Source organism: Aquarana catesbeiana, linkage group LG10 (genome assembly GCF_042186555.1).
Source record: "Aquarana catesbeiana isolate 2022-GZ linkage group LG10, ASM4218655v1, whole genome shotgun sequence".
NCBI classification, from domain to species: domain Eukaryota; kingdom Metazoa; phylum Chordata; class Amphibia; order Anura; family Ranidae; genus Aquarana; species Aquarana catesbeiana.
Window position 1 is genome coordinate 209,047,762 of NC_133333.1, and position 26,974 is coordinate 209,074,735.

Genomic DNA, 26,974 nt, shown 5'->3' on the forward strand with positions numbered 1-26,974 from the left:
GGTACCTTTATGTACCATGAGGTTGTGGGTGAGGGGAGGAAATGGCACTGGGTACCTGCTCCCCGTAAAATAAATTAATAAGTAAAAATGAAAAAGGTTTGAAAATTAGTTGGGGGCGAGGAAGGTAATAAGCAGCACGTCAGTTTTTGGCTGAACATCTGCTTTAAAGACTAACGCCACTTTTGTTGAGAAAAGAAAAACATTCCCCTCTGGATGATCTATGTAGATTAGAGGGATTTTAACAAACTTTTTGTTGCAGAATCCTACAAATTGTTATTCTGAAGAAACCCCTGTGTGTTTCTCTGTGTCCATGTGGGAAAGTAAATCTAATGGGAGTGGTTTCATAATTATTAAGGAGCTGCAGCACTTGCAGGGCTCTAATGAGGAAAGCTGCTGGGCCTGCATGTCTTTAGATGTGATTTCCTATTGCGAGTATCTCACCAAAAATGACATTTTTGTTGCAGGGATGCCTCATATCTGACTTGTATCTTAGGGAAGACTTCTGAGAAAATTAGTGAGCCAATCACACACAGAACACCTCCAGGTAGCCATATTGCATTGCATTTTACAGAAAATTACAGAGCTGCAGATTGAAAAGGAAAGGTAATTTTTAATAATATTCAATTACAATATGACTTGTGTTGTAATTTTATATGCTATATTATTTTTTTTATTTGCTGTTTATTTTCCTCATGAGTCATTATTTTCCTCAGTGGAGTTAACCCTAAGTTTATAGAAAGGGAGCTGGGTTAAGCTGGCCATACACAGGTGCATAACAGGTTCCTCCATCCATGCTATACAGTGCGGATGGACAAATCTCCATCTGTGACCACTGTATTCTGATAGCACCAGCGACTGCAGGGATTTTAACAAACTGTGTGCACTTGCAGTGTTCTAATGAGGAAAATGCAGGGTCTGGATCCCTTTAGAAGTGATTAACCCTTTAAGAGTATCTCACCAAAAATGAAAATTTTATTGCAGAGGATGCCTAAAATATGACTTGTATCTTAGTGCAGACTTCTGGGAAGATCAGTAAGCCAATCACACAAACAGGAAATTACATTTCTGGGGGCGCTCTTTACACCAGAGGTATACAAAACACCTCCAAGTTGTCATATTGTATTGGATTTTATGGAAAATTACAGATCTGCAGATTAAAAAGGAAATTTAATTTTTAATAACATTCAATTGCAATATGACTTGTGTAGCAATTATAAATGCTATATTATTATTTTTTTTTCTTTTGCTTATTTTTTTTTCCCCACGAAAGTGGAATTGCCCTTTTTCATGTGCCTAAAATTAAGCATTACCCCATGGAACTCCAGGACCATCTGCACCTACCAAGGGGAATTTATCAAACTGGAGCGGAAGATGATTGGTTACTATGCACAACTGCGCCAGTTTTAATAACCCCCCCCCCCCCAATAGTCTGTTGGGTTATGTCTCTACTAACTTTTCAATACTTTTCCCACTCTTCTTTGCAGAACTGTTCAAGTTCAGTTAAATTTGATGGTGACCGTTTGTGGACTGCAGATTAAGTCATTCCTCAGATTTTCAATGGGGTTTAACTACTTGCCCACCAGGCGAATTCAAGCACTCCTCTCCTACATGTAAAAATCATATTTTTGCTAGAAAATTACTCAGAACCCCCAAACATTGTATATTTTTTTTTTTTAGCAGAGACCCTAGAGAATAAAACGGTGGTCATTGAAACTTTTTTTTGTCAAACAGTATCTGCGCAGCAATTTTTCAAACGCAATTTTTTAGAAAAAAAAACACTTTCATGAATAAAAAAAAAAAAAAAAAAAAAGAAGGACATTAAAGTTAGCCCAATTTTTTTGTATAATGTGACAGATGATGTTATGCTGAGTAAATAGATACCTCACATGTCATGCTTTAAAATTGCGCACACTTGTGGTATGGCGCCAAACTTCAGTACTTTTATGGTTCCCGACCAGCTCACATCTATTTACGGGGCACAATGGCACCCCTGCGCGAAAGCCAGAGGCACGCCCTCGTGCCTGCACAGCGGGGGACCCGATGCGCGTGGTCGCGTGCCAGCTCGGGGATTTGTGTGTGTAAACACACAAATCCCCATGCTGTCAGAGAGGAGACATGTTGTTTGTTCCTAGTAAGTAGGAACAGCGATATGTCACCTCTCCTACTCAGTCCTATCCCCATACAGTTAGAACACACTGAGGGAACACACATTTAACCCCTTGATCGCCCCTTAGTGTTAACCCCTTCCCTACCAGTGACATTTACACAGTAATCAGTGATCGCTGTATAAACGTCAATGGTCCCAAAAATGTGTCAAAAGTGTCCGATCTGTTTGTCGCAATACGGCTAAAAAAAAAAAAATCGCAGATCACCGCCATTACTAGTAAAAAAAAAAAAAAAAAAAAAAAAAAAAAAATGATAAAAATGCCATAAATCTTTCCCATAGTTTGTAGACGCTGTAACTTCTGCGCAAACCAATCAATATACGCTTATTGCGATTTTTTTTTCTTTAACAAAAATATGTAGAAGAAGAATATATATTGGCCTAAACTGATGAAGAAATTTGTTTTTTAAAAACATTTTTGGGGATATGTATTATAGCAAAAAGTAAAAAATAGTTTTTTTTTTTTTTCAAAATTGTTGCTCTTTTTTTGTTTATAGTGCAAAAAGTAAAAACCACAGAGGTGATCAAATATTACCAAAAGAAAGCTCTATTTGTGGGAAAAAAAAGGATGCATATTTTGTTTGGGTACAGCATTGCATGACCGCGTAATTACCAGTTAAAGCAAAGCAGTGCCAAATTGTAAAAAGTGCTCTGGTCAGGAAGGGGGTAAAACCTTCTGGGGCCAAAGTGGATAAAAATCTCCACAGGTGACGTTTTAAATTTTTTTACAGGTTACATGTTTAGAGTTACAGAGGTCTAATGCTAGAATTATTGCTCTCGCTCCGTTTGCGGTGATACCTCACATGTGTGGTTTGAAAGTTGTTTACATATGCGGATGCGCCCTAATTATGCGTTCGCTTCTGCATGTGAGCTTGCAGGGGACAGGGGCACTTTGATTTTTTTTTTTATTGTTTCTTTTATTTAAATTTTTTTATTTTTAAACTTTCCCTTTAAAAATAAAAAAAATTTTGATCTCTGATTTCTATTACAAGGAATGTAAACATCCCTTGTAATAGGAATGGTGATTGACAGGTCCTCTTTATGGACCCCAGGCAGGAAAGGCAGGAAAGGCTGAAATAAAAAAAAAATAATTTCATGATCCCAGCCTTTCCAGCTGAGTCCCTGGCTTTGTTTACTTCCGCTGGCCCGGACATCATAACATCGCGCCCGGGCCTTAACTGTCCCTCACAAATCTCTATGGCTAACTTCCACCAACAGGGGATTCTTTCTCCGGGATGCTGATGGCATGGGCGACCCAGAAGAAGCACCGGAGGGCGGTGGGGGAATGTCCCCTCCAACTGTCTGTAAGAACGATCACGCTATGATTGTACTTATGGTGAAGGGAATAGCCAGCAGAAAAGATTGATACGTGAATGATGTCTGTAGTTGCAGGCATCATTCAGATATCACTACTGAAAGCCCAGGACGTCATTTGATGTCCAGCAAGTGGTTAATTCTGGGCTCTGACTAGGCTATGCAAGGACATTCACATTTTTCTCCTTCCTTCACTGTGTGGTCATTTTTGTCTGTGTGCATTGGGTCATTGTCATGTTGGAAGATAAACCTTCTTCCCATTGACAACTTTCTGGCAGAGGGCAGCTGATTTTCCTCAAGAATTTGACAGTATTTTGCCCCATGAATTTTGCCTTCTATCCTGACTAGTGCTCCAGTCCCTGCTGCAGAGAATAACAGGATATTACCACCTCTGTGCTTTACTGTAGGAATCGTGTTATTTGGAACTGTAGTGGATTTCTGCCAGACATGGTTTGGTGTTGAGGACAAATTCTTCAATATTAGTCTCATCTGATCAGAACACCTTTTTCCATGTGGCCTCCGAATCTTTAAGCTGCATTTTGGCAATTCTTGAGGGGCTTTTTTCTTGCAACTCTCCCATACAAGTCACATTTGTGGAGAATATGTGATATTGTTGTCACATGCACACAATGACCACTCTGTCCTAAATTCCTGCAACTGCTTCAGAGTTGCTGTAGGCCTCTTGGTAGCCTCTCTGACCAGTTTCCTCCTGGCTCTTTCATCCAGTTTGGAGCAACATCCTGATCCAGGGAGGGTCTGTGTTGTACCAAATACCTTCCACTTCTCAATAACAGACTTTAATGTGATTTTTTGGCATTGACAAAGCCTTTGAACTTTTTTTTGTATCCATCTCCTGACTTGTGCCTGTCCGCAACTTTATCTGGAGGATCTTGCCACCCATAGCTGATTGTTTGCTTCAGCACTACCAGGGGCTGAAATGCTCCATGAAAGCTCTTTTCATGCTGAGCTAATCAATATGACCACAGCTGATCACAGATGAAAGTCAAATGGCTTTGTGTGTCATTGAAAATGTGGTTAGCTACACCTGATTGAGTTACAAGTCATTTTTAAGAGGGGAGGTAAACCTTTTTCTGTCTTTTTTTTTTTTTTAATCTGACATGCTAGCGTTTTATCTTTCACTTGGATGTTATAAGTTACACTGAGTAAATACAACTGGACAAAACAAAAACTGTGTGTGTCTTCATTTCAGGCTGCAAAGCACCAAAATGTGATTTTAAAGGGGGGTGATTTTTTTTTTTTTTTTAATACCCACTGTAGTTTTAATGTATTTTGAAAAAGTGCCAAACAAATGAAAGCAGAGTTAAGTCCGCAATCGTTACCTCTTCTTCAATGGTCTGAGGTCCCCAGTGCCAGCATTTTCTACCCGGTTTCTTCCAGGTGCCACACTGCAGCCATCTCCATTGGCTGGCACGGTTGAGGTCACTCCTGTGCATGAGCAGGAGTTCAGTCGTCCCAGAACACAGGATCTGTGCTGGAATGTAAACTGAGCGGCACTTGCACAAAGAACACTACAAGCTGGCAGGTAAGTTTGTTTTATTGCAGAGGGGACATTACATGTCCCCTCTGCAATAAAGAGCTTACGGTTTGGAAATGCTTTGGATTCCCAACTCCAGCGAACACATTTTAGGCTTTTAAAGCAACAATATTTTTTTCTTATGGAGAAAAAAAAAAAGGGGGGGGGGAGAGAAGATTTAAATCATATGAAAAGAAGCTGACAGTTGTAGCCACCTCAGCATTGTTATAGGTTTGTCCCAACGCCTGTAACTGTCACTTTTGCTAGACAGGTGATCTGCATGTAAATGTGAAGAACAAAATAAATAAAGGTGTGACTTAAACGGAATTCATATACTGACAACATTCCATATATTAAAGCCATAGTTCACCTCTGATAACATGTTGCCTGTGCAGGTAAGGGGTGTCTAGATAAAAATAAACTGTGGAGCTTTGACTGAAGTTGGATAATGCCTTTGCTATAGCTGTAGGCCTTTAACGTTCCTCCAAAAGCCTGGCTGAATCCCCCCACCAGAGATGACATCATCCCATCCTGCCTTGTTGCTAAGATAGGTCCCAGCCATTACTGCTAACTGCCACCATCACAGGAGTGAGCTCTCAAACCCCGGCACATGTGTGGTTCACCATCTCCTCCGTTGCTGAGCTCAGAGCTACTGCAACATGTAAGTGCCTTCGATGGGGTTTGAATCTGCTAGGAGTGTCTTAGCAATCTCCTAGCAACGAGGTGGGACAGGATGATGCCATCTCTGGGAGTTTATTGGCCAGGCTTCAGGAGGTATGTACAGTAAATGGCCTACTACACCTATAGCAACTGCATTATTTAACTTTGGACAAAGCTACACAGCTACACATAGTTTTTATCTACGGATGCCCTTTACCTGCACTAGTAGTTTTTTTGGTAAAAGGAGACCTAACCCTCTGAAGGGTCCATTCACACCAGCTGAGGTGGGACTGCATTGGGCAGCTATTCAAGCGCAGCCCCATTGTATATTTGAATACATTCCTTTTTTTTTTTTTTTTTTTTTTTTTTTTTTTAAGGAAAAAAAAGTGAACAGTGCAATGTACCGAGATCCGAGCACCAGCACTGCCTGCACCGCAACACACACTAGCATTTAACGCATCAGCTGGTGAGAATGGACCCGAAGTCTGTACAATTACCAGAATGCAATATTTTTCGCAACAGTGTGGCTTTAAGCAGAACTGATGAATTAGGTCTCCAGTCAAAACCGTGAGAAATGCGAACGTCCCATTCTGACACCACGTTCTTCTATGGCGCAATCACCTGAGCTGACAATCTAATAATAACTCCGTATGACCCCCAGATACACAACCTTCAGTCCGTTTCCTTATCTAAACCACAAACCCCAGAGCCGGCCGCCAAGCATCTCCAGAATACCTCACCTCTCCCCCTGACCTTTTAATGTATTGATCGCCGCTCTGAGTTTGCTGTAGCAGCTTTGCATCATTCAATAGATGTGAGTTTAGCGGCGTGTAATAAATTCAGCAGTTTATCTTTTCTGTGATGTAATGGCCACATTACTAAACGTTTACTGTACACACAGAACGGAAAAAAAAATTTCAAACATTGTGACAAATGCTGCTCATTAGATCTATGAGATATTTTTAATTGCTTTGCAGTGCGGGATGAACCACTTCTGACCACATTGATGTCAGAGTGCTGCAAATGAGGACGTAGTTTAAGTGTCTGTAACTCTGTAGCCTGTATTAAAAGAAGGTTCCTGATATGTCACAATATACAGCAACAGCATTATTTTTCAGAAAAGTCCCATCTTTAATCATTAAAGCTGGGTTCCACCCAAATTTTGAACAATATCTGTATGTATTCTCTTCCTTGCCTAGATGCTGACATGCCGTTTAAAAAAATTTAAATCGCCGTAATTACCTTTTATTTTTCTATTCTTCTTTGCACTTCCTGGTTCTCCTCCCGTGGGAGTAGGCGTGTTTCTAGCCTCTCCCAGACTCCTGGGAGCTAGTCTCAGGCTTCCCAGGATGCCACTGAGCATGTGCAGGAACGAGCGGTGAATGCTGGGAGCACAGCATTCACCACATCCAGGAAATAAATGCTTGTGGGCTTCAAATGCCCACAATAAAGATGGAAACCGCCTGCAGTGAATAATATAAGTTATTCTTTCCGACTAAATCTGACACAGGCAGACATATTACACACAATATGTGAGTATGTAATGCTGAGAAGAAAAGTTTGTGAATGTACTCAAAAAAAAAAAAAAAAAAAAAAAAAAAAAAAAAGATAGATAGGTGGACCCCCGCTTTAAAAAGTCATCCTTCAGCTCCAGTCCAGTGACGTTCCCTAGGCTGAGATGATGTCATTAATCTACTGCAGGAAGGACATAGTGATCACACTGCAACATTGTAACTTTGCATCAAGTCACAAGGTGAAGGGTCACAATGAACAATGTCATTTCTGAGTCGGCATCTTAGTCCAGGTAATGAATGGTGACCCTGGAAGTGCTACACTATGGATAAGTTTAGACTGTATAAGACCTGGGTGCATTTGACAGGTAATACCCTGTAAACGCCACACCATCACACTGCAACTGGGTGCATTACAGGTGTTTGAAATGTGTTTTAATTCACTTGAATGAATCGCATTAGTTGGAATTACTGCCCAGTGAAAAGGACACTTCACGACCGGTTTTGCGTCATTGCTCATGGAGATATTGTAAGTAGTGGAGCTTTTCCATTTCTTGAATAATGCTATATGCATGCAAATAGTGATATATACTCTAATACAGGGCTCAAAATTTCAAGTCCTGAGCTACTAGCCAGGCCTCAAGGGTTACTCGCCAACAGTTGCCCCACACAACCCCTACCCTGCCCCGCCCCTAAACACACCCTCATAAATTATCTCATGAAATGACACTTAAATGTTTTATGCAGAATTAAGTTATAAAAATAAATATTAACAAAACAACTTTATCAGTGCCGCCTCACCTGTGCCCAACAATGCAACCTCACCTGTATCCATCAATGCAGCCTGCCCTTCAATGCAGCCTGCCCGTGCCCATCAATGCAGCCTGCCCTTCAATGCAGCCTGCCCGTGTCCATCAATGCAGCCTGCCCGTGTCCATCAATGCAGCCTGCCCTTCAATGCAGCCTGCCTGTGCCCATCAATGCAGCCTGCCCGTGCCCATCAATGCAGGCTACCAGTGCAGGGGAAGAGAGGGGAGAGCAGGCGGCCAGATTATCAAAGAGCGGGGACATCGCTGTAATAGCTTACAATTCAATTGCCGTGTGTTCCTGCCGCTTGCCGTCACATACAGCCCCGGGGACTTTGATACATGTCACACATCCTGGGATTGGACGGGTGATCTGCCTATCAAAGTATTGGGTCCAGGAGGTGGGGCTGTATGTGACGGCGAGCGGCGAGAACACACGGCAATTGAAATGTAAGCAGTTACAGCGATGTAAACAAAAGAAGAGAAAGTAAAACCAGGTCCTACTGTATACATAGCCTGGTGATAGGGGAAAAAATGATAATGTACCCTTTAAGCACTTACCGAAGTCTGGTAATGTTGCTATAGCCAAAAAAACCAAGGCATACAATAGAAAAATCGACCCCTGTATCGCTACAGGGATCAAGAAAGTGGCTACTTTAGGCAACAATGAGTCAACACCAGGGTATGTATATAAAATATAAACATATTTATTATTTAATTAAAACGCTGCTTCAACACGCATAGAATGCATGCAAGGCGTGAGCTCATGCACATTATGTGCACCACCAGGTGCTACAATTGAGCACTACCTTGGTGGGCACTACAGTTGGTGAATACATATCAAACAAAAAGATACAGGGGTCGATTTTTCTATTGTTACAGCGATGTCCCCGCTCTCTGATAATCCGGCCTCCTGCTCTCCTCTCTCTTCCCCGCAAGATGCGAGTGGAAAATTTGAGGGCTGCTTTAATCTAGGTTTTGTTTTATAGACCACATGTACAACAATAGCTAAACCTTGCCTGAGGAAGGAGTTGTACGGACTCTGAAATGCGTTGGTTTGGTTTATGCAAATACTATATACAGCATCTCACAAAAGTGAGTACACCCCTCACATTTTTGTAAATATTTTATTATATCTTTTCATGTGACAACACTGAAGAAATGACACTTTGCTACAATGTAAAGTAGTGAGTGTACAGCTTGTATACCAGTGTACATTTGCTGTCCCCTCAAAATAGCTCAACACAGCCATTAATGTCAAAACTGCTGGCAACAAAAGTGAGTGCACCCCTAAGTGAAAATGTCCAAATTGGGCCCAAAGTGTCAATATTTAGTGTGACCACCATTATTTTCCAGCACTGCCTTAACCCTCTTGGGCATGGAGTTCACCAGAGCTTCACAGGTTGCCACTGAAGTCCTCTCCACTCTTCCATGAAGACATCATGGAGCTGATGGATTGCACACTTCTTTTTTAAATTTGTGTTTTGATACCAATTATTGAATTTTTTATATCTCATACATTTGTACACTATTTGAGCCCATAAAGTCCAATTTCCAGTAGGGGGTATTTTCTTCTCCTCCAGTGAAAAGGACAGGGGGTATAATTTTTGCAGCATGTATAGAACTAAGATTTTTTTTTTATTATAATAAACCTATTCTACTTATCTGCTCTGTGCAATGGTTTTGCACAGAGCGACCCCACACCTCCTCTTCTGGGGTCCCACGCTGGCGCTCTTGGATCCTCCTCTGCTCCAACAAACCCCATAACAAGCTGCTTGCTATGAGCCACTTGTGCAGGCTCGATCTCGAGCCAGGCTGTGTGCATCTATAGACATACACTGCGGGGCTCGGTCCCGGACCCCGATCCCCCTTCACATGATTTGACTGACAGCATGAGCCAATGGCTCCCGCTACTGTCAGCCGAACCTGAGAGAGAAAGAGAGAGAGAAGAGCTGCTTCAGACGGGACAGCACTGGATTTAAGAGGACTCTGCTAAGGGTGGACTGGGGGGTGGGGTGAATTACTATTTAAAGTTTTTTTTTGTACCCTAATGCAAAAAATGAATTAAGGTAAAAAAAACGTTTTACTTGTACAAACGCTTTGGGGGGGGGGGGGGGGGGGTGTAGAGGGTGTGATAAAACGTGGCTCAATTGCCTGTTTTTTTACAACACCCAACAGAAAGTGTAAACGAGCCCCAACACATTTCTTAGCATACTTACTAAACCCAAGATCACATTAATTATATTCATGTTGAGTCCATGCATGCGATCTGATGGCCAATTCATTTTAAACAAAGAAAACAAAAAATGCAGAAAATTATAAATATTAATACTGCCTTTGTAAATTTGGAAAAGGAAAGGCGTCAATATCTTGTAACCACATTTAATTTTCCAAACCTTTAATGAAGATATATAAAGATGACGAGCAGAACTGGGTGGGTAGGAAAGAGTGACAGTTTTGAAGACAAGGAAAGGAGGCACAAGGATTTACTGAGCTGTAACAGTGAGCGGAAAAAAAAAAACAAAAAAAAACGAAATCATATAGATATACTCATTAATGATGACTCAGGAGACACAACCCACTATATGAGGGGCTCCAGTTTCCATCCAGGCCTTCATTGCCTGTCCTCCAAACCTAAATGGTAGCCAGTGTGCTTATTTTGTGAATGACCCAGACGGCCTCTGTGTGTTCTCCGATTCCAGCACCACCCCTGTTTAAGCCCACAAAGCAGCCTTGCAATTAAACAGCACATCATCATATGACAAGAGACTGCAGTGCTGCCTGGAAGCACTGCGGGAAGCATAGAAAACTGCAGAAAGCATAGTAGAAGGTAAATGCAGGATCTTTCTAAAACCAACTACATGGAGTTGTTTCCCTACCTCCCATGTGAGCCTATATTGTCCTGCCCATGGTCAAGGAGCCCAGCCATCCTTTGACATGACCAAAGAGCCCACCCATCCTTTGACATGGCCAAGGAGCTCACCCATCCTTTGACATGGCCAAGGAGCTCACCCATCCTTTGACATGGCCAAGGAGCTCACCCATCCTTTGACATGGCCAAGGAGCTCACCCATCCTTTGACATGGCCAAGGAGCTCACCCATCCTTTGACATGGCCAAGGAGCTCACCCATCCTTTGACATGGCCAAGGAGCCCACCAATCTTTTGCCATGGCCAAGGAGCCCACCCATTCTCTTCCATGGCCAAGGCGACCATCCATTCTCTTCCATGGCCAAGGCACATGCTCCCTCTTTTCCATTGACAGGGCAACCACACCCTCTTTTCCATGGCTAAGGCACATGCCCCCTCCATAGCCCACCCTACCCCCACGTAATCATCAGGACCTGGCAGATGTGTTCACATTTACAGACAGAAGGTGTGAATATTATCTATAACTTATCTTAACAAACAGTTCTAAATGGAGTTGCAGCAGCTTTGCAGATGACACTTCCTATATTTTTTATGCATCTTTTAGGCTAAACACCAAGTTCGGAGCAATGCAGCACATTTAGGAATTTAAACAAGCTGGTTATCTAGGAGATCAATTTTATTTTTAGTTTTGCGTTGCTTTGGGGAGATTCCCCTTCACTTCTTACCCACAGACACCACAGGAAGAGAAAGGTATATTCACCAAAGTAAGGGGAAAGCCCCTCTTGGACTGTTTTCTCCATTGGAAAAAGCAAAAATCAATTACTGATATTATAACATTGAAATGTAAACTACTCTGGTGCAGATAATAATGTAACTGGCAGTGTTCTTTTGTACAGCACTATGGAATATGTGCTGGGGACACTGGAGTGTAAGCTCTTCTGGTGCGGAGACTGATGTGACTGGTTTAGTGTTCTTTGTACAGCACTGCAGAATATGTCAGAGCTATAATCAATGTATAATAATAGTAATCTGTGACTATGGTGGAACAGTAGAGGGTAAACTCCTCTGGTGCAGAAAATTATGGGACTGGATCAGTGTTCTTTTTTTTTTACTGTGGAATATGTCAAAGCTACATAAATGAATAATAATAGTGAGTGATTGTAAGGGGACATTAGAATGTATGCTCCTCTGGTGCAGAGACTGATGTGGCTGGCTCAGTGTTCTTTGTACAGCACTGTGGTATATGTCAGAGCTATTATCAATGTATAATAATACGTTTGTGACTGTGGTGGGACAGTTTAGTGTAAGCTCCTTTGGTGCAGAGAATCATGGGACTAGACCAGTGGGTTTTTTTTTTTACACCACTATGGAATATGTCAGAGCTATATAAATGTATAATAATAGTGTGTAACTGTGGATGGGACATTAGAGTGTAAGCTCCTCTGGCACAGAGACTGATGTGACTGTCCCAGTGTTCTATGTACAGCACTGCTGAATATATTAGAACTATATAAATTAGCAGAATACAATTCTCCGATCTTTTACTGCATTAGGTAATTATACATTAAGAAGTAAATAAAAGATGATTGAGCCGGTGATCGTTCACAGGTGAATTGAGGCTCATATCAGGTTCACATTATATTTTTAAATTTACCTAATCTCTGGGTGCAACAAAATAATAATAATCATCATTTGGCACATTGCAGAGGACCGGCACAAATTAGAAAATCCAAGTGATTATATAAGCACATGAAAGAGCGAGGGCTCTACAGGAAACTTTCGCTGTGGGTACGCCTGGAACGCTCAACAATTACAAGTTGGACATCGAACTTTCCCCGCTTACACAACTACCCGCTGTTCCTGCAACACAGGAGCCCTCTTCACAGGGTGTCACATGAGGAAACCCAGACAGGGGAAGTCACACTCTCAGAGCCACCAACGCTTTCAAACTGATAAGTGTCACTAAACGAGTCGGGCAAGTCCTACGTATCCTTAGTATACAGGCAACTGCCCCGATTATCTGTGGATCTCTGAAGTATCACATCAGTCATATTTCTTCATAGGCTGGGTTTATGTACAATGCAATTTGATACATTTCATGACTAGGACCCACTGATCTCAGATTGGGCACTTTCATATTGTATGTTATGAGAGGTAGACTGTAAAGACATTAAAAGTAGACGCAAGCCCTCAGACTTGATTCTCTGTTCCTGTGCGTTGCGTTAATGTGACGTATGTCACGACAGTCCATTCATTTTGTAAGGGCTGCCAATGCACAGGAACAGACCAAAAGCTGGACATTTAGCATTCTTTCCAATGCAGCACACCAAAATGCACAGTAGTGTGCAGTGGCATCACTGGGGGGGGGGGGCAGAGGGGGACAAGGCGCCCCAACATTATACTGTGCCCCCCCCCCCCCCCCAATTAAAATAGCTTTTTTGTATTTTTTTTAATAAAAAAATAAACAAAAAAGCCGGTGGTTTGTTTACCTTTCACTTTTTTCTTACATTCAATTCCTTACTCCATGGGCCACTATGCTCAGCTATCACCAGCTCTATGGCATTTTGTTTTCACCTTTTTTGGTTTATCCACAGTACTCCTATTGTGAGTTGCTATCACTAGCTCATTGTTCCAATACTTATCTTTACAGAGATTCTTCGGAACTATCTACAGTATGACTACTATACATTACCACATGTTACAGCTTAAGTACTGGAGATCCTTATCTACATATTTTTCTTCTGGTTGCTGGTGCCTACGCCATGCCTCAGGGCTATACTGCCTATCTATATCTAGCATTATTCCATTATGGTTACCATTTACAACTTTACCTCTATATACGACTAGGTAAGAGTGGTTGGGATCCTTGTCTGCTCCCCCTCTTTCCTTTTTATTCCCCATTTTGTTTTTTTAATATTTTTTACTATACTAATTTTGCCAATTTATCCTAGATAATCCCAAACCCTGCATCTGCTCCTGACGAGTGGTATACTAACCACGAAACGCGTAGAGCTTTCCTATGATGCGATGTCACATTCCCCCATGTTCTACCATCCTACCTGAATACCATCTTAATATTATTATGCACCAATCCATTGTTGTTTAGTTATATACTACTATTACAATCTGGCTTACATTCCTAGATCTATTAAGTTTTATTTTAAGCTCAATGTGTACTATACATTTATTGCAATATAAGGTTTATATGTTACCCATTATTTACTATGCAATTTTATCATTTTATTATGCTACCATGTCTTGTTTGCCTTTTGTATTTAATAAACAATGTTTACACTGATTGGTTCATACTAGTAGTGTGCCTCACACAAAGTCCCAACCCTTTCCTCTTTTTTTTCCAAATTATCAGGGATGGAGGTAAATCGCAGTTATTGCCTCATACAAAGTCCCAACCCCAATTCCTTTTCATTTTAGAGACGAGTTTCCACTGCACATTTTACAGTCATACCACCCTTAAACCCCTACAAAGAACAATGTGGAGTGACAGAATTTTACAGCTGAACATAGCAAACATGTATCAAGTGTATTGTATATTGCACAAATAAAACAAAGGAAAATTTGTAATTAGACCGCTGGAGTGCATTCTATTCTTGAAATAAATCAATAAATATATATAAATATTTGCGTTTTATAGTTGGCCCCCCTACTTTTGTCCCTGTCGTCGTCCCAATTATGAAAGCTGGAGATGCCACTGGTAGTATGTTTTGGTGCTCTTTAATGCAAGTTGGAGCTATGTGCATTGGGGTGTCATTCTAAGTCTGGCCATAGATGGCTGTTTTTTTTTACAATGAGCTAGAGCGCTGATTGAAAAAAAAAGAAAAAAAAAAAAAGGAACGGATTCCCCAATCCACACATGTAAGGTGAATGGAGGAATTCTACCCGCTGTGCTATTGTACTCTGAGAGTGGGACCCCTCCGCTGTCGGAATATACTGATAAAGGGCTGCAGCCGATTGGCTGATCGACAAAAGATTTCCAACAGGTGCATTTGACACAAGCTGATTGTTAGATCAACTTCTATCAAGTGGGATCATCTATAGATGGAAATTCAAATAAGGATAGAAAGTATTCCTGCGCTATCATAAAATGGGGGGGAGGAAAGGAGAAGCCAAAATATATATGTGCGATCAGGAAAAGCAGCCTACACCGGAAAGGGTACAGCCTGCCCCTAGTTAAAACAAAGATGGATAAAGATGTGGTGTTGCGCTAATCCCTTAAATAAACAATAACTCTGCATGTGCTACCACAGTGATGGTGGGTATCTCTAAAATGTACAACATTAAATCATTACTGCTTAGAGAGTGCCTCTATAATAACAATGTGCAGTGCTAGTATGACTTCTGGCAAAAAAAATATTATATAAATAAATGCCTAACATGCAGGTGATCTGCTAAATACAATAATCAAAAAACAAATACATGAAAAGTGAACAGTGCTTGGGAATCGTTGTGCACACAATAATTAAGAAAAGACAACTAAAGCATTCCTGGTCTCTAGTTAAACAGGTGTGCACCTGGTGTGACTCAACACACACCTATGTGTATATATACACAACGTGAATGCTACTTATAGTGTATACTAAAAAAAGTGACAGTCTTAATGATGATAGGTGGTGAAAAGTTCATTAATATGCATGCAGCACACATGCAAAATAACAGTGTTCCACTTGAAAATAATCTGTTCAAAGTCCACAAAATATATATCTAAAAGTGATCCACTTGGTGCCAGGTATATGTGACAGTAGTGATTAATCTTCATGCAACACGGCACACACTGGTGGGCAGTGGCCCCTTACCTGAAGGTAATGGGGTACTCGCATTTAGCCACTTTTAGGCATGGCAGCCTTTTGTTGTAAAGACCACGGAATCAACTAGCTGTGGGAAATGGTGGTGATGCTGTCCTATCCTAGTTTATCTCCTTTAGGGGCGTGTGTTCCTTCAAGTAGTGTCCCGGGGTCACCCAGATAAATAAGAAAAGGAAGATCCCACAATGGTATAGTATTGTTTGATAAGCATATAAATCTTTATTAAAACTCATATGTACTCACATAAAAACAACAGTACTGGGCGGAGATCCGACGAGCAGCGAGCTGTGATGCAAAGCAAAACATAGAGTGCCTGTCCCGTCCCTGCGCGTGACGTCACGGTCACGTGACTTCTTCAGGGGATACAGGGAGGCACTGTGAATGTCCTTAAATAGCTCCCCATAGACTCTAATGGGCGGCCATTTTCCCGAAGCCGCCAGGAAGTGCTGGAGCGGCCATTTTACCTAGGGCGGATGTACGGAACTATCCTCCTAGTCAGCCAATACTGACACCCGGGGCGGGCGCAACACACTGACAGCCACGCCGGACTTGGCCAATCAACAGTCCCGCTCGTCTGCACTGTCAGCAGAGGGAGAACAAAAAACCCATATCGGCTGAGCAGCATATACGATCGCCCGTGTACAGCAGCAGCTAGCCTGGCTACACACGGGCCGATGTTGGGCCAGAACATATTAAAAATAAAAAGTAAAATTAAAAAACGAAATAAAAAACGGGGGATGTTGGTATATATGATAAATTGAAGTGATCGTAAGTATGTAGTATACCAATACCTGATAAAACTTCATGTCCATATTATTAAGGCATAGACAATAAAAATGCAAACAGTCTATATATAAAATATATGTAAAAAATTAACTGATGTATCTATAACATGGTTCCTCAATATGCAATGGTGAAGTTAAAAATGTGCTGTAATATCTAACGGGCCTACATGTCAGCCCCAAATCGCTGGTGCAGGAATAAACGTAGTGGCAGGATATTCAAGAAATTCTCAATATAAAAACTCAGATATAAAAACATCTATAATAAAAAAACGATATTAAAAATTACTCAGGAAACAGTTCAAGTCAAATTCTATATTGAGGCCTCTTGGCGAGAATGTGTCCATGGTGAAAATCCACCTGGACTCCATTTGACTGAGGGTCCTGACCTTATGACCCCCCGCCAGTGCCTCACATAGGGTTCAATGCCCCAGAATTTTAAATGAGAAGGGTCTTTATTATGGCATAACATAAAGTGTTTGGATACGCTATGTTTATCGTATCCGTTTAAAATATTTTTCACATGTTCTTTAATTCGAAATTTAAGCGGTCTCTTTGTCCGACCTATATATTGCAAACCGCAACTACATTGTAGGGCATATACAGCCCCCTCTGTGTTGCAACAGATGAAATTTCGGATTTCATAAGTATCCCTCGAAGATGTGGATGAGAAGTGAAACACTTTCTCGTTGGGGCGTCCCGTTCTTACACATGCGAAGCATCTTTTACATGGGAAGAATCCTTTCCCTGAGAAGAACGTAAAAGGCTTCTTTGGTGGGTCTATCACACTTTTCACCAGTTTATCACGAATTGATGGTGCTCTTCTATAGATGAATCTAAGATTTTTTGGTAAACTTTCCTGTAGTTGTGGATCTGTCAACAGAATATGCCAATGACGTCTGATTATTTTTTCTATCTTCTTATATTGTGCGTTATAGTCGAGAATGAACGCTGGCCCCTCCATTGGGCGTCTCTGTACGATTTTGTCCTTAATCAGTGTTTTACGATCCATCACTGCAACTTCTGCGGTTTTCTTCTCTATATATCTTTGATCATATCCTTTCGCAGTAAACCTAGCCCCGATTTTCTCTGCTTGTTCAAGAAAGACTTGAAGCTTTGTGCAATTTCTCCTCAGTCGCATCAGTTGGCCTTTCGGGACAATGTAGAGCCAGTTTTTGTGATGGCAACTTTCTAATGGGAGATAACTATTCCGGTCGACATTCTTAAAGTGCGTTTGTGTGCTAAATGTTAAATCCTCTTGTAGAATGTGGGATGCCCCACAGATGCTCAATAGGGTTTAGGTCTGGAGACATGCTTGGCCAGTCAATCACCTTTACCCTCTGCCTCTTTAGCAAGGCAGTGGTCGTCTTGGAGGTGTGTTTGGGCTCGTTATGTTGAAATACTGCCCTGCGGCCCAGTCTCCGAAGGGAGGGGCTCATGCTCTGCTTCAGTATGTCACAGTACATGTTGGCATTCATGGTTCCCTCAATGAACTGTAGCTCCCCAGTGCCGGCAGCATTCATGTAGCCCCAGACCATGACACTCCCACCACCATGCTTGATTGTAGGCAAGACATACTTGTCTTCGGTCTCCTCACCTGGTTGCCACCACACACGCTTGACACCATCTGAACCAAATAAGTTTATCTTAGTCTCATCAGACCACAGGACTTGGTTCCAGTAATCCATGTCCTTAGTCTGCTTGTCTTCAGCAAACTGTTCCGGGCTTTCTTGTGCATCATCTTTAAAAGAGGCTTTCTTCTGGGACGACAGCCATGCAGACCAATTTGATGCAGTGTGTGGCGAATGGTCTGAGCACTGACAGGCTGACCCCCCACCCCTTCAACCTCTGCAGCACTCATACGTCTATTTCCCAAAGACAACCTCTGGATATGACGCTGAGCACGTGCACTCAACTTCTTTGGTCAACCATGACGAGGCCTGTTCTGAGTGGAGCCTGTCCTGTTAAACCACTGTATGGTCTTGGCCACTGTGCTGCAGCTCAGTTTCAGGGTCTTGGCAATCTTCTTATAGCCTAGGCCATCTTTATGTAGAGCAACAATTCTTTTTTTCAGATCCTCAGCGAGTTCTTTGCCATGAGGTGCCATGTTGAACTTCCAGTGACCAGTGTGAGAGAGTGAGAGTGATAACGCCAAATTTAACACACCTGCTCCCCATTCACACTTGGAACCTTGTAACACTAACGAGTCACATGACACTGGGGAGGGAAAATAGCTAATTGGGACCAATTTGGACATTTTCACATAGGGGTGTACTCACTTTTGTTGCCAGCGGTTTAGACATTAATGGCTGTGTGCTGAGTTATTTTGAGGGGACAACAAATTTACACTGTTATACAAGCTGTACACTCACTACTTTACATTGTAGCAAAGTGTCATTTCTTCAGTGTTGTCACAAAAGATATAATAAAATATTTACAAAAATTTGAAATATATAATTTATATTATATATTTATTACACACACACACAGTCGGTTAAAGAGCTTTTGTCTGATACCCCTTCCCATATCTCCACAGCTGTCTAAAACTCTAATAGGTATATACTCTCCCATCTCTAGCACAGCTGCGACAAACCAAGCTAAGAATTTCAGCAGAGCTACTGTTGCCAGCCTTTAAATTTTCCCTGTGCATACTTATGGGTAGTCTACTTGATAGCACAAAATTATTTAAATTATTTGTTTCCATGCCACTTTTTACAAAAATGTGAGGGGTGTATTCTCTTTTGTGAGAATATATATATATATATATATATATATATATATATATATATATATATATATACACACACACACACACACACACACACACAATTCTTCCTTCATTGATTAGCCTCCAACAGAGGTAGGAAAAAGAATCGTGTGCTCCTAGTTACCATGAAGTATGACTAGGTCAGACCAAACAGGGATTGTAGTCTGTCAGCAGCAGTTTTAATGTTAGACTGTTCCAGGTCTTTGCTAAATCAATCTACTACATCGCCAACCAGCAGAGCTTTCAATCCATCTTAATAAGCAACTGCTTTTTGCCAGCCTGGAAGTGAAATCATTATGCCCAGGGTGTTTGCAGTATCCAGAAGTAAAAGTATGACATTATAGGAAGTCAGTGACTTATAAAAAGGACCACCGTTTGCCCGGCAAATTACCATTATTCTTGTTTTCAATATAATAAAAGTGGTTTACCAAACTGCCCAATGGTGGCATAATCTGTCATCAAAGACTTTACTTCCAGCTGAAGCAATATGTCTGACAATGGCAAGTTTACCTGAGGAGAGGGACAATCTGCTCAATGTATGTCCAGAAACGGTCATCCATTGTCAAGCTTTGGTTATCAAAGATCTGTTTGTATTACTTGTACAGAGAGGACGGAAAGTATTCAGACCCCCTTAAAATGTTTCACTCTTTATTTACTTTGTTATATTGCAGCCATTTGCTAAAATCATTTAAGTTCATTTTTTTTCCTCGTTAATGTACACACAGCACCCCATATTGACAGAAAAACACAGAATTGTTGACATTTTTGCAGATTTATTAAAAAGAAAAACTGAAATATCACATGGTCCTAAGTATTCAGACCCTTTGCTGTGACACTCGTATATTTAACTCAGGTGCTGTCCATTTCTTCTGATCATCACTGAGATGGTTCTACACCTTCATTTGAGTCCAGCTGTGTTTGATTATAGTGATTGGACCTGATTAGGAAAGCCACACACCTGTCTATATAAGACCTTACAGCTCACAGTGCATGTCAGAGCAAATGAGAATCATGAGGTCAAAGGAACTGCCTGAAGAGCTCAGAGACAGAATTGTGGCAAGGCACAGATCTGGCCAAGGTTACGAAAAAATTTCTGCTGCACTTAAGGTTCCTAAGAGCACAGTGGCCTCCATAATCCTTAAATGGAAGACGTTTGGGACGACCAGAACCCTTCCTAGAGCTGGTCGTCCGGCCAAACTGAGCTATCGGGGGAGAAGAGCCTTGATGAGAGAGGTAAAGAAGAACCCAAAGATCACTGTGGCTGAGCTCCAGAGATGCAGTCGGGAGATGGGAGAAAGTTGTAGAAAGTCAATCATTACTGCAGCCCTCCACCAGTCGGGGATTTATGGCAGAGTGGCCCGACGGAAGCCTCTCCTCAGTGCAAGACACATGAAAGCCCGCATGGAGTTTGCTAAAAAAAACACCTGAAGGACTCCTAGATGGAGAGAAATAAGATTCTTTGGTCTGATGAGACCAAGATAGAACTTTTTGGCCTTAATTCTAAGTGGTATGTGTGGAGAAAACCAGGCACTGCTGCTCATCACCTATCCAATACAGTCCCAACAGTGAAGCATGGTGGTGGCAGCATCATGCTGTGGGGGTGTTTTTCAGCTGCAGGGACAGGACGATTGGTTGCAATCGAGGGAAAGATGAATGCGGCCAAGTACAGGGATATCCTAGACGAAAACCTTCTCCAGAGTGCTCAGGACCTCAGACTGGGCCGAAGGTTTACCTTCCAACAAGACAATGACCCTAAGCACACAGCTAAAATAACGAAGGAGTGGCTTCACAACAACTCTGTGACTGTTCTTGAATGGCCCAGCCAGAGCCCTGACTTAAACCCAATTGAGCATCTCTGGAGAGACCTAAAAATGGCTTTCCACCAACGTTTACCATCCAACCTGACAGAACTGGAGAGGATCTGCAAGGAGGAATGGCAGAGGATCCCCAAATCCAGGTGTGAAAAACTTGTTGCATCTTTCCCAAAAAGACTCATGGCTGTATTAGATCAAAAGGGTGCTTCTACTAAATACTGAGCAAAGGGTCTGAATACTTAGGGCCATGTGATATTACAGTTTTTTTTTTTTTTTTAATAAATCTGCAAAAATGTCAACAATTCTGTGTTTTTCTGTCAATATGGGGTGCTGTGTGTACATTAATGAGAAAAAAATGAACTTAAATGATTTTAGCAAATGGCTGCAATATAACAAAGAGTGAAAAATTTAAGGGGGGGTCTGAATACTTTCCGTCCCCACTGTATATTCCAGTCCATATAGACAACTAGAAGACACCCTGACAAATATAAAATACGCCATCGTCAAAACATGTGCCAAGAACGTAGCAGTGAATCAAAAAAGAACAAGTAATTGCTTCCCATTGATCAAAGTGTCTGAGAAACAATTCAAACTTTCCTTCTCTGAGTCTTTTTCCTCTTCTGGGTTTACCCGATTAACTCTCTTGAGCCTACTGCCCCATATCAGCCAATCAGATCTAATCCCACCCTGGAAAATAAGTGTTCCTATTTTAGACACATTTATTCTTGCTGTTGCTGCTTTTATTAGACGGACTTGCACCATTTAAGATGGTTGAATAATAAATACATTTGATGGATGCTTAGCTATCTTCATTCTTTTCTCAATTGTATTATATGTAAATGATTTACGTATGTTGAAGCTTAAAGTAGATCATCCAAAAGTTCTGCTCTTCCCCCTCCCCCCTCCACATTTGGCACATTCATTTTTTTTTTGGGGGGGGGGGGGGGGGTGACAGGTATCTGATTTTGGCAGGTATCCCCTCCCTCCCCCCACAGCCTTTAGAGACATTTCACAGGTCCCAGAAGACTGCGGGTCCAATCACAAAGTGCAGCACGACTTGCGCACATGCTGGGCCCCTCCCACAACTCTGCTCTCTGCACAGTGGTGATGTCACTGCGGCTTTTACAGGGTAATATCCAGGTTTGCAAAAGACACTTCCTGCACACAAATTGGATATTTTTGTTGTGGTTATTGAGGAACATATTTGAATGAATGTTTTTGTGCCTGGAGTCCAGCTTTAAAACAAAAACCAGTTTGCTTCAATTAATGTCTTACAGCACATTAAGCAACACATTTACTCTGTAGCTGCAAACTATCTGCTTCCCTATGTAAGTGTTATATAACAGACAGAGTAACCTTGTTAGCACTAAATGGACACAAATAGCCATGCATTATGAAGTGATCACTATTCACAGCAGACAAACATCCCATGATCACATACAGCATTCTGTATATGGCGAGGTTTTTAGTTTTTGTACAGCAAAAATGGCGCCACATTGCACTCTACACAATGATAGAAAAGTCTTCCCACTGACCCCCAGCGTAAGGGGTGTTCTCTCAACTGACCCCCAGCGTAAGGGGCGTTCTCTCAACTGACCCCCAATGTAAGCAGCATTCTTCCCACTGAAATCTTTGAAATAAAAGCCAGCACACGAAAGCTTCTTCTTTGCAAAAGTTTATTCCAGCTTTGACAGCAGTTGCAACATGACAAATGCCAACGCGTTTCGGCTTAGTCTTCCCACTGACCTCCAATGTAAAGAGCATTCTTCCCACTGACCACCAACGTAAAAACAATTCTTCCCATGGATCAACGTGAAAAAAAATTCTAAAATGAGAATCACGTTTTATTCTCTAGGGCAGGGATCCTCAAACTACGACCCTCCAGCTGTTGTGGAACTACACATCCCATGAGGCATTGTAAAACTCTGACATTCACAGACATGGCTAGGCATGATGGGAATTGTAGTTCTTGAACAACTGGAGGGCCATAGTTTGAAGACCCCTGATCTAGGGTCTCTGCTAAAAAAAATATATATAATGTCTGGGGGTTCTAAGTAATTTTCTAGCAGAAAATACGGATTTTAACTTGTAAGCAACGAAGGTCAGAAAAAGGTTTGGTCTTTAAGTGGTTAAACTGACCTAATTTACAGATGAAGTCCATTCCTTTAATCTAAAAGATACGAGAGAAATCTCTATCTCCCAGCGCTGTGGAATGTTGATAAACATTGCCAGCTTTTATTTTTTATTTTTTTTTGACAGCTCTGAGCAGCTCTGCACTTGTCACATCGAGGAATCAAGGAAATGTCAGGTTAAGATTGGGGGGTTGAATCAAGATTGCGATCTTTTAACGATTAATCATGCAGCTCTAGGGGGCATTCTTCCCACTGACCACCAATGTAAGGGGCATTCTTCCCACTGACCACCAATGTAAGGGGCATTCTTCCCACTGACCACCAATGTAAGGGGCATTCTTCCCACTGACCACCAATGTAAGGGGCATTCTTCCCACTGACCACCAATGTAAGGGGCATTCTTCCCATTGACCACCAATGTAAGGGGCATTCTTCCCATTGACCACCAATATAAGGGGCATTCTTCCCACTGACCACCAATGTAAAGAAAATTCTTCCCACTGACCACCAATGTAAAGAAAATTCTTCCCACTGACCACCAATGTAAAGGAGCATTGTTCCCATTGACCATCAATATAATTGGAATTTTTCCTACTGACTACTAATGTAAGGAAGATTCTTGCCATTGAGCCTTGATAAATTAATTTAGCAGTGGGTTCCCTGAGAACTGAAAATGTGTTTGAAGGTTCCTTCTAGGTAAAAAGGCTGGGAACAGCTGATGTAGAGTTATATGCTCAAGCAGAAGCTCTTTTAAAGATAGGATCACTCATTTTATAGAAGTAGTGGAAATACATCCTGATAATTCATTTGAATATCCTACCTATAAATCTCAGTCTGCTCCATTCCTACAGACAATAAGGAAGGTTTGGGTCACATCTACTTGTCAACTTAATACATGCGCCATTTTTTTTTTTTTTACATTGGCTTCTAAACACAAAGCTTCAGGAGGAATTTACTAAGCACTGTATAAACCTTTACAGAGCTCAGCCCAGTGCTTTATAAATGCTTGATGAAGCTTACAAAATGCTTGCCAAAGCCACGGCCAGCACTCCAAGATGTGTATTTGGCACGTTTCAGTCTAAAGCTGAAGGGTCGTTTACGGGCTTCAAGACAGCCGCTCCAAACTTGTTAAATGCCTGCTGAACACAAAGCCCATTAGACAAGATTAAAACCTGCTACTGTATACTTAACACAAAGGCCTCCATCAAAAAGCTGTAAATATAATTTAAAAAGAAGATAGCAAATAAAAGTTAAATAAAAATTACACAAAATTTATTGCTATCACTTTAATGACAACACGGCTTTTAATTGTAGGTTGTAAACTGCTGCATATAATTACTAAGTGTCGAAGTGTCATAACCGTTCTTCAATAATAATCTCCACATGAATAGTCTTATCCCTACATTAAATGACCATTCACTATTAAATAGCAACAGCTGGAGACTAACATACACACCTCATAGATTTGTGATAGGTTTGGGAGATATGGTATGCTCAAAAGGTAACACATATTATGTATTCTTTGGTTAAATATATATTCACCTCCCTCCTACAGGAAAAAAAAAAAACTATTACATTTTTTTTTTTTACATTTATTTATATTCACCGACAGTAACTCTTACGCCAATGTTCTGCAGGAAAAAAGAAAAAACATTTAAAAAAAAAATTATATATGATGCCACTATGTAAACTATATGAAAAAAAAAATTATTGATAATCACCCACGATAACTTTTCCGTTAACGTGCTGCAAAAAAAAAAAAAAAAGAAGAAAAATACAAAAAAAAAAAAAAAAAAATGTAAAATATATATATATATATATATATATATATATATATATATATATATATATATATATATATATATATATATATATATATATATATATATATATATATATAACAATTGTGATTATGTAAAATATAAAAAATAAATAAATCACTCCCAGCAACTCTTTTGCTAATGTTCTACAAAAAAAAAAAAAAAAGTAATACACACACACACATATATATATATATATATATATATATATATATGTGTGTGTTTTTTTTGCAGCACAATAACGGAAAAGTTATTGTGGGTGATTATCAATATTTTTTTGATATAGTTTACATAATGACATATTTTTTTTACTTTTTTTTTCTTTTTCTGCAGAACATTGGCATAAGAGTTACTGTTGGTGACTATAAATATATTTTTTTAAATTTTTGTGTGTGATTACTTTCTCTATCTATATATATTTATTATTGATAATCGCTGACAGGCTCTCTTTTTTTTCCTTATTAAGACAGTTTACAACTTTTTCCCTGCACTCCAGCTGAGCTGGCCCCTCTGCGCTACACACACATTCTTGCCACATTACTGAACATTTGAAACTCTTGTTGCACATGTCTAAAAAAAAAAAAAAAAAAAAATTCTACAACTCAGTAACCATGCTCTCTGTTGCAAGGCTGCACATCCCAAATTCTTGCGAATATGTTACAGAATTGGCAATGAAACCCCGGCGCTCACAAGAAATCGATAACCCTCACACTGATAACCCTCTGATATTTGCAAGTCATTTTTTTATTAGACAGATGCTACGCTTCTAAGAGATTTTGCAGCAGAGGCTCCAATCGTAACTTGCCCAACTTGGCCAGCCAAGGATGGAGACATGCCAGCGGTGATCGTCTCCGTTAGCACTGCAGCTGTGCGCTCTTGTTCGCCGCAGACGGTCTACAGTGCGTAACGCTGCTAAATATTCAGCGAACGTGCCAAATGCTGGCCGCGCTCTTTGCAAATCATTCATAAATTTCTGAGACCAGACTGAAGTGTGAGACCCCCCGGGTATTAGCGGACAAGACACAACTTACGCCCTGGATTTCGGGAAGCCCATGGAGAGAAGGATTTCAAGGGAAGATCCATGCTTGATGGTTCCTGTGCGGTGCTGCCTATTCCTTCGAGGGATGATCTTGCTGTACATCTCGTCCTTGGCTGCCATGGTGGGAGGGTGGTGGGGAGGGGGGGGGGAGAGCAGTTTACTGTCTCATTCAGCCATGTCACAAACACAAGCTTATGATAAGAGGCAGCTTGTAGTGTCAGCAGCTGCAGCAGCTTCCTGCAGTAGTCACAACCAGCGTAGGAAGTGACACATTGTATCAATGATCCAGCACGCCTGCTGTGACCTCACAATTCTCCAGGAGAGCACCCCCTGCACTTCCTCCAGCCAGGTAATGGGCTCCTTCCTTACAAGTCATGTTTGAATGGATCAAAAAGATGTGTCTTCAGGCCACGCTCCCCACTCCCTCCTTCTTAAAGGGGCAGCAAAGGAATCCAGTGTGTCAGTAAGAAGCAGTGCATAGTTGCCCATTTTATGCACATTCACTGCCTCTAATGATGATTACTGCATCCAGGCTGCCACCTGGTGGTGGATAACTGGAGCTGCAAGATCTGATTGTGATTTGCAAGGAAGACAAGGAAAAGAAAGGTACAAGCTGGCCACACACATATTTCTTGCTCAGTTTGAAAACTGAATATAAAAACAGATTCCTCCAGTCACGCTATACGTGGACGAATTTCCAGATGCAACTATTGTATTCTGCCAGTCAGCCCCGCCACCGCCGGTCAAAATATTCAAATAACGGCTGCCTCTGATTGGATGCAGACACTGTTTCAACCAACAATTTTCTACCCGGCTATTCAATTAAAGGATGCCGGGTGGGAGGTTGGCAAAAGAGCCACCAACCAAGCGATATTTGTACAGTGCATAGCCAGTTTAAGGTTTTTGTTCGTGTTTGGAACAAAGGTAAAATTTGTCCCAAA

The 26,974-nt window shown here is 41.1% G+C and overlaps 1 protein-coding gene across 1 annotated transcript in view; it reads right to left on the reverse strand.

Moving 5' to 3' along the window:
- Positions 1 to 26,484, reverse strand: part of UBASH3B (ubiquitin associated and SH3 domain containing B) — a 147,426-nt gene extending 120,942 nt beyond the window's left edge. The window contains exon 1 of the mRNA XM_073603212.1: positions 26,026 to 26,484. Coding sequence (XP_073459313.1) covers positions 26,026 to 26,153 — 128 coding nt within the window. The 5' untranslated portion in view covers positions 26,154 to 26,484. The remainder of the gene's footprint in view (positions 1 to 26,025) is intronic.
- Positions 26,485 to 26,974: the final 490 nt, after the last annotated feature.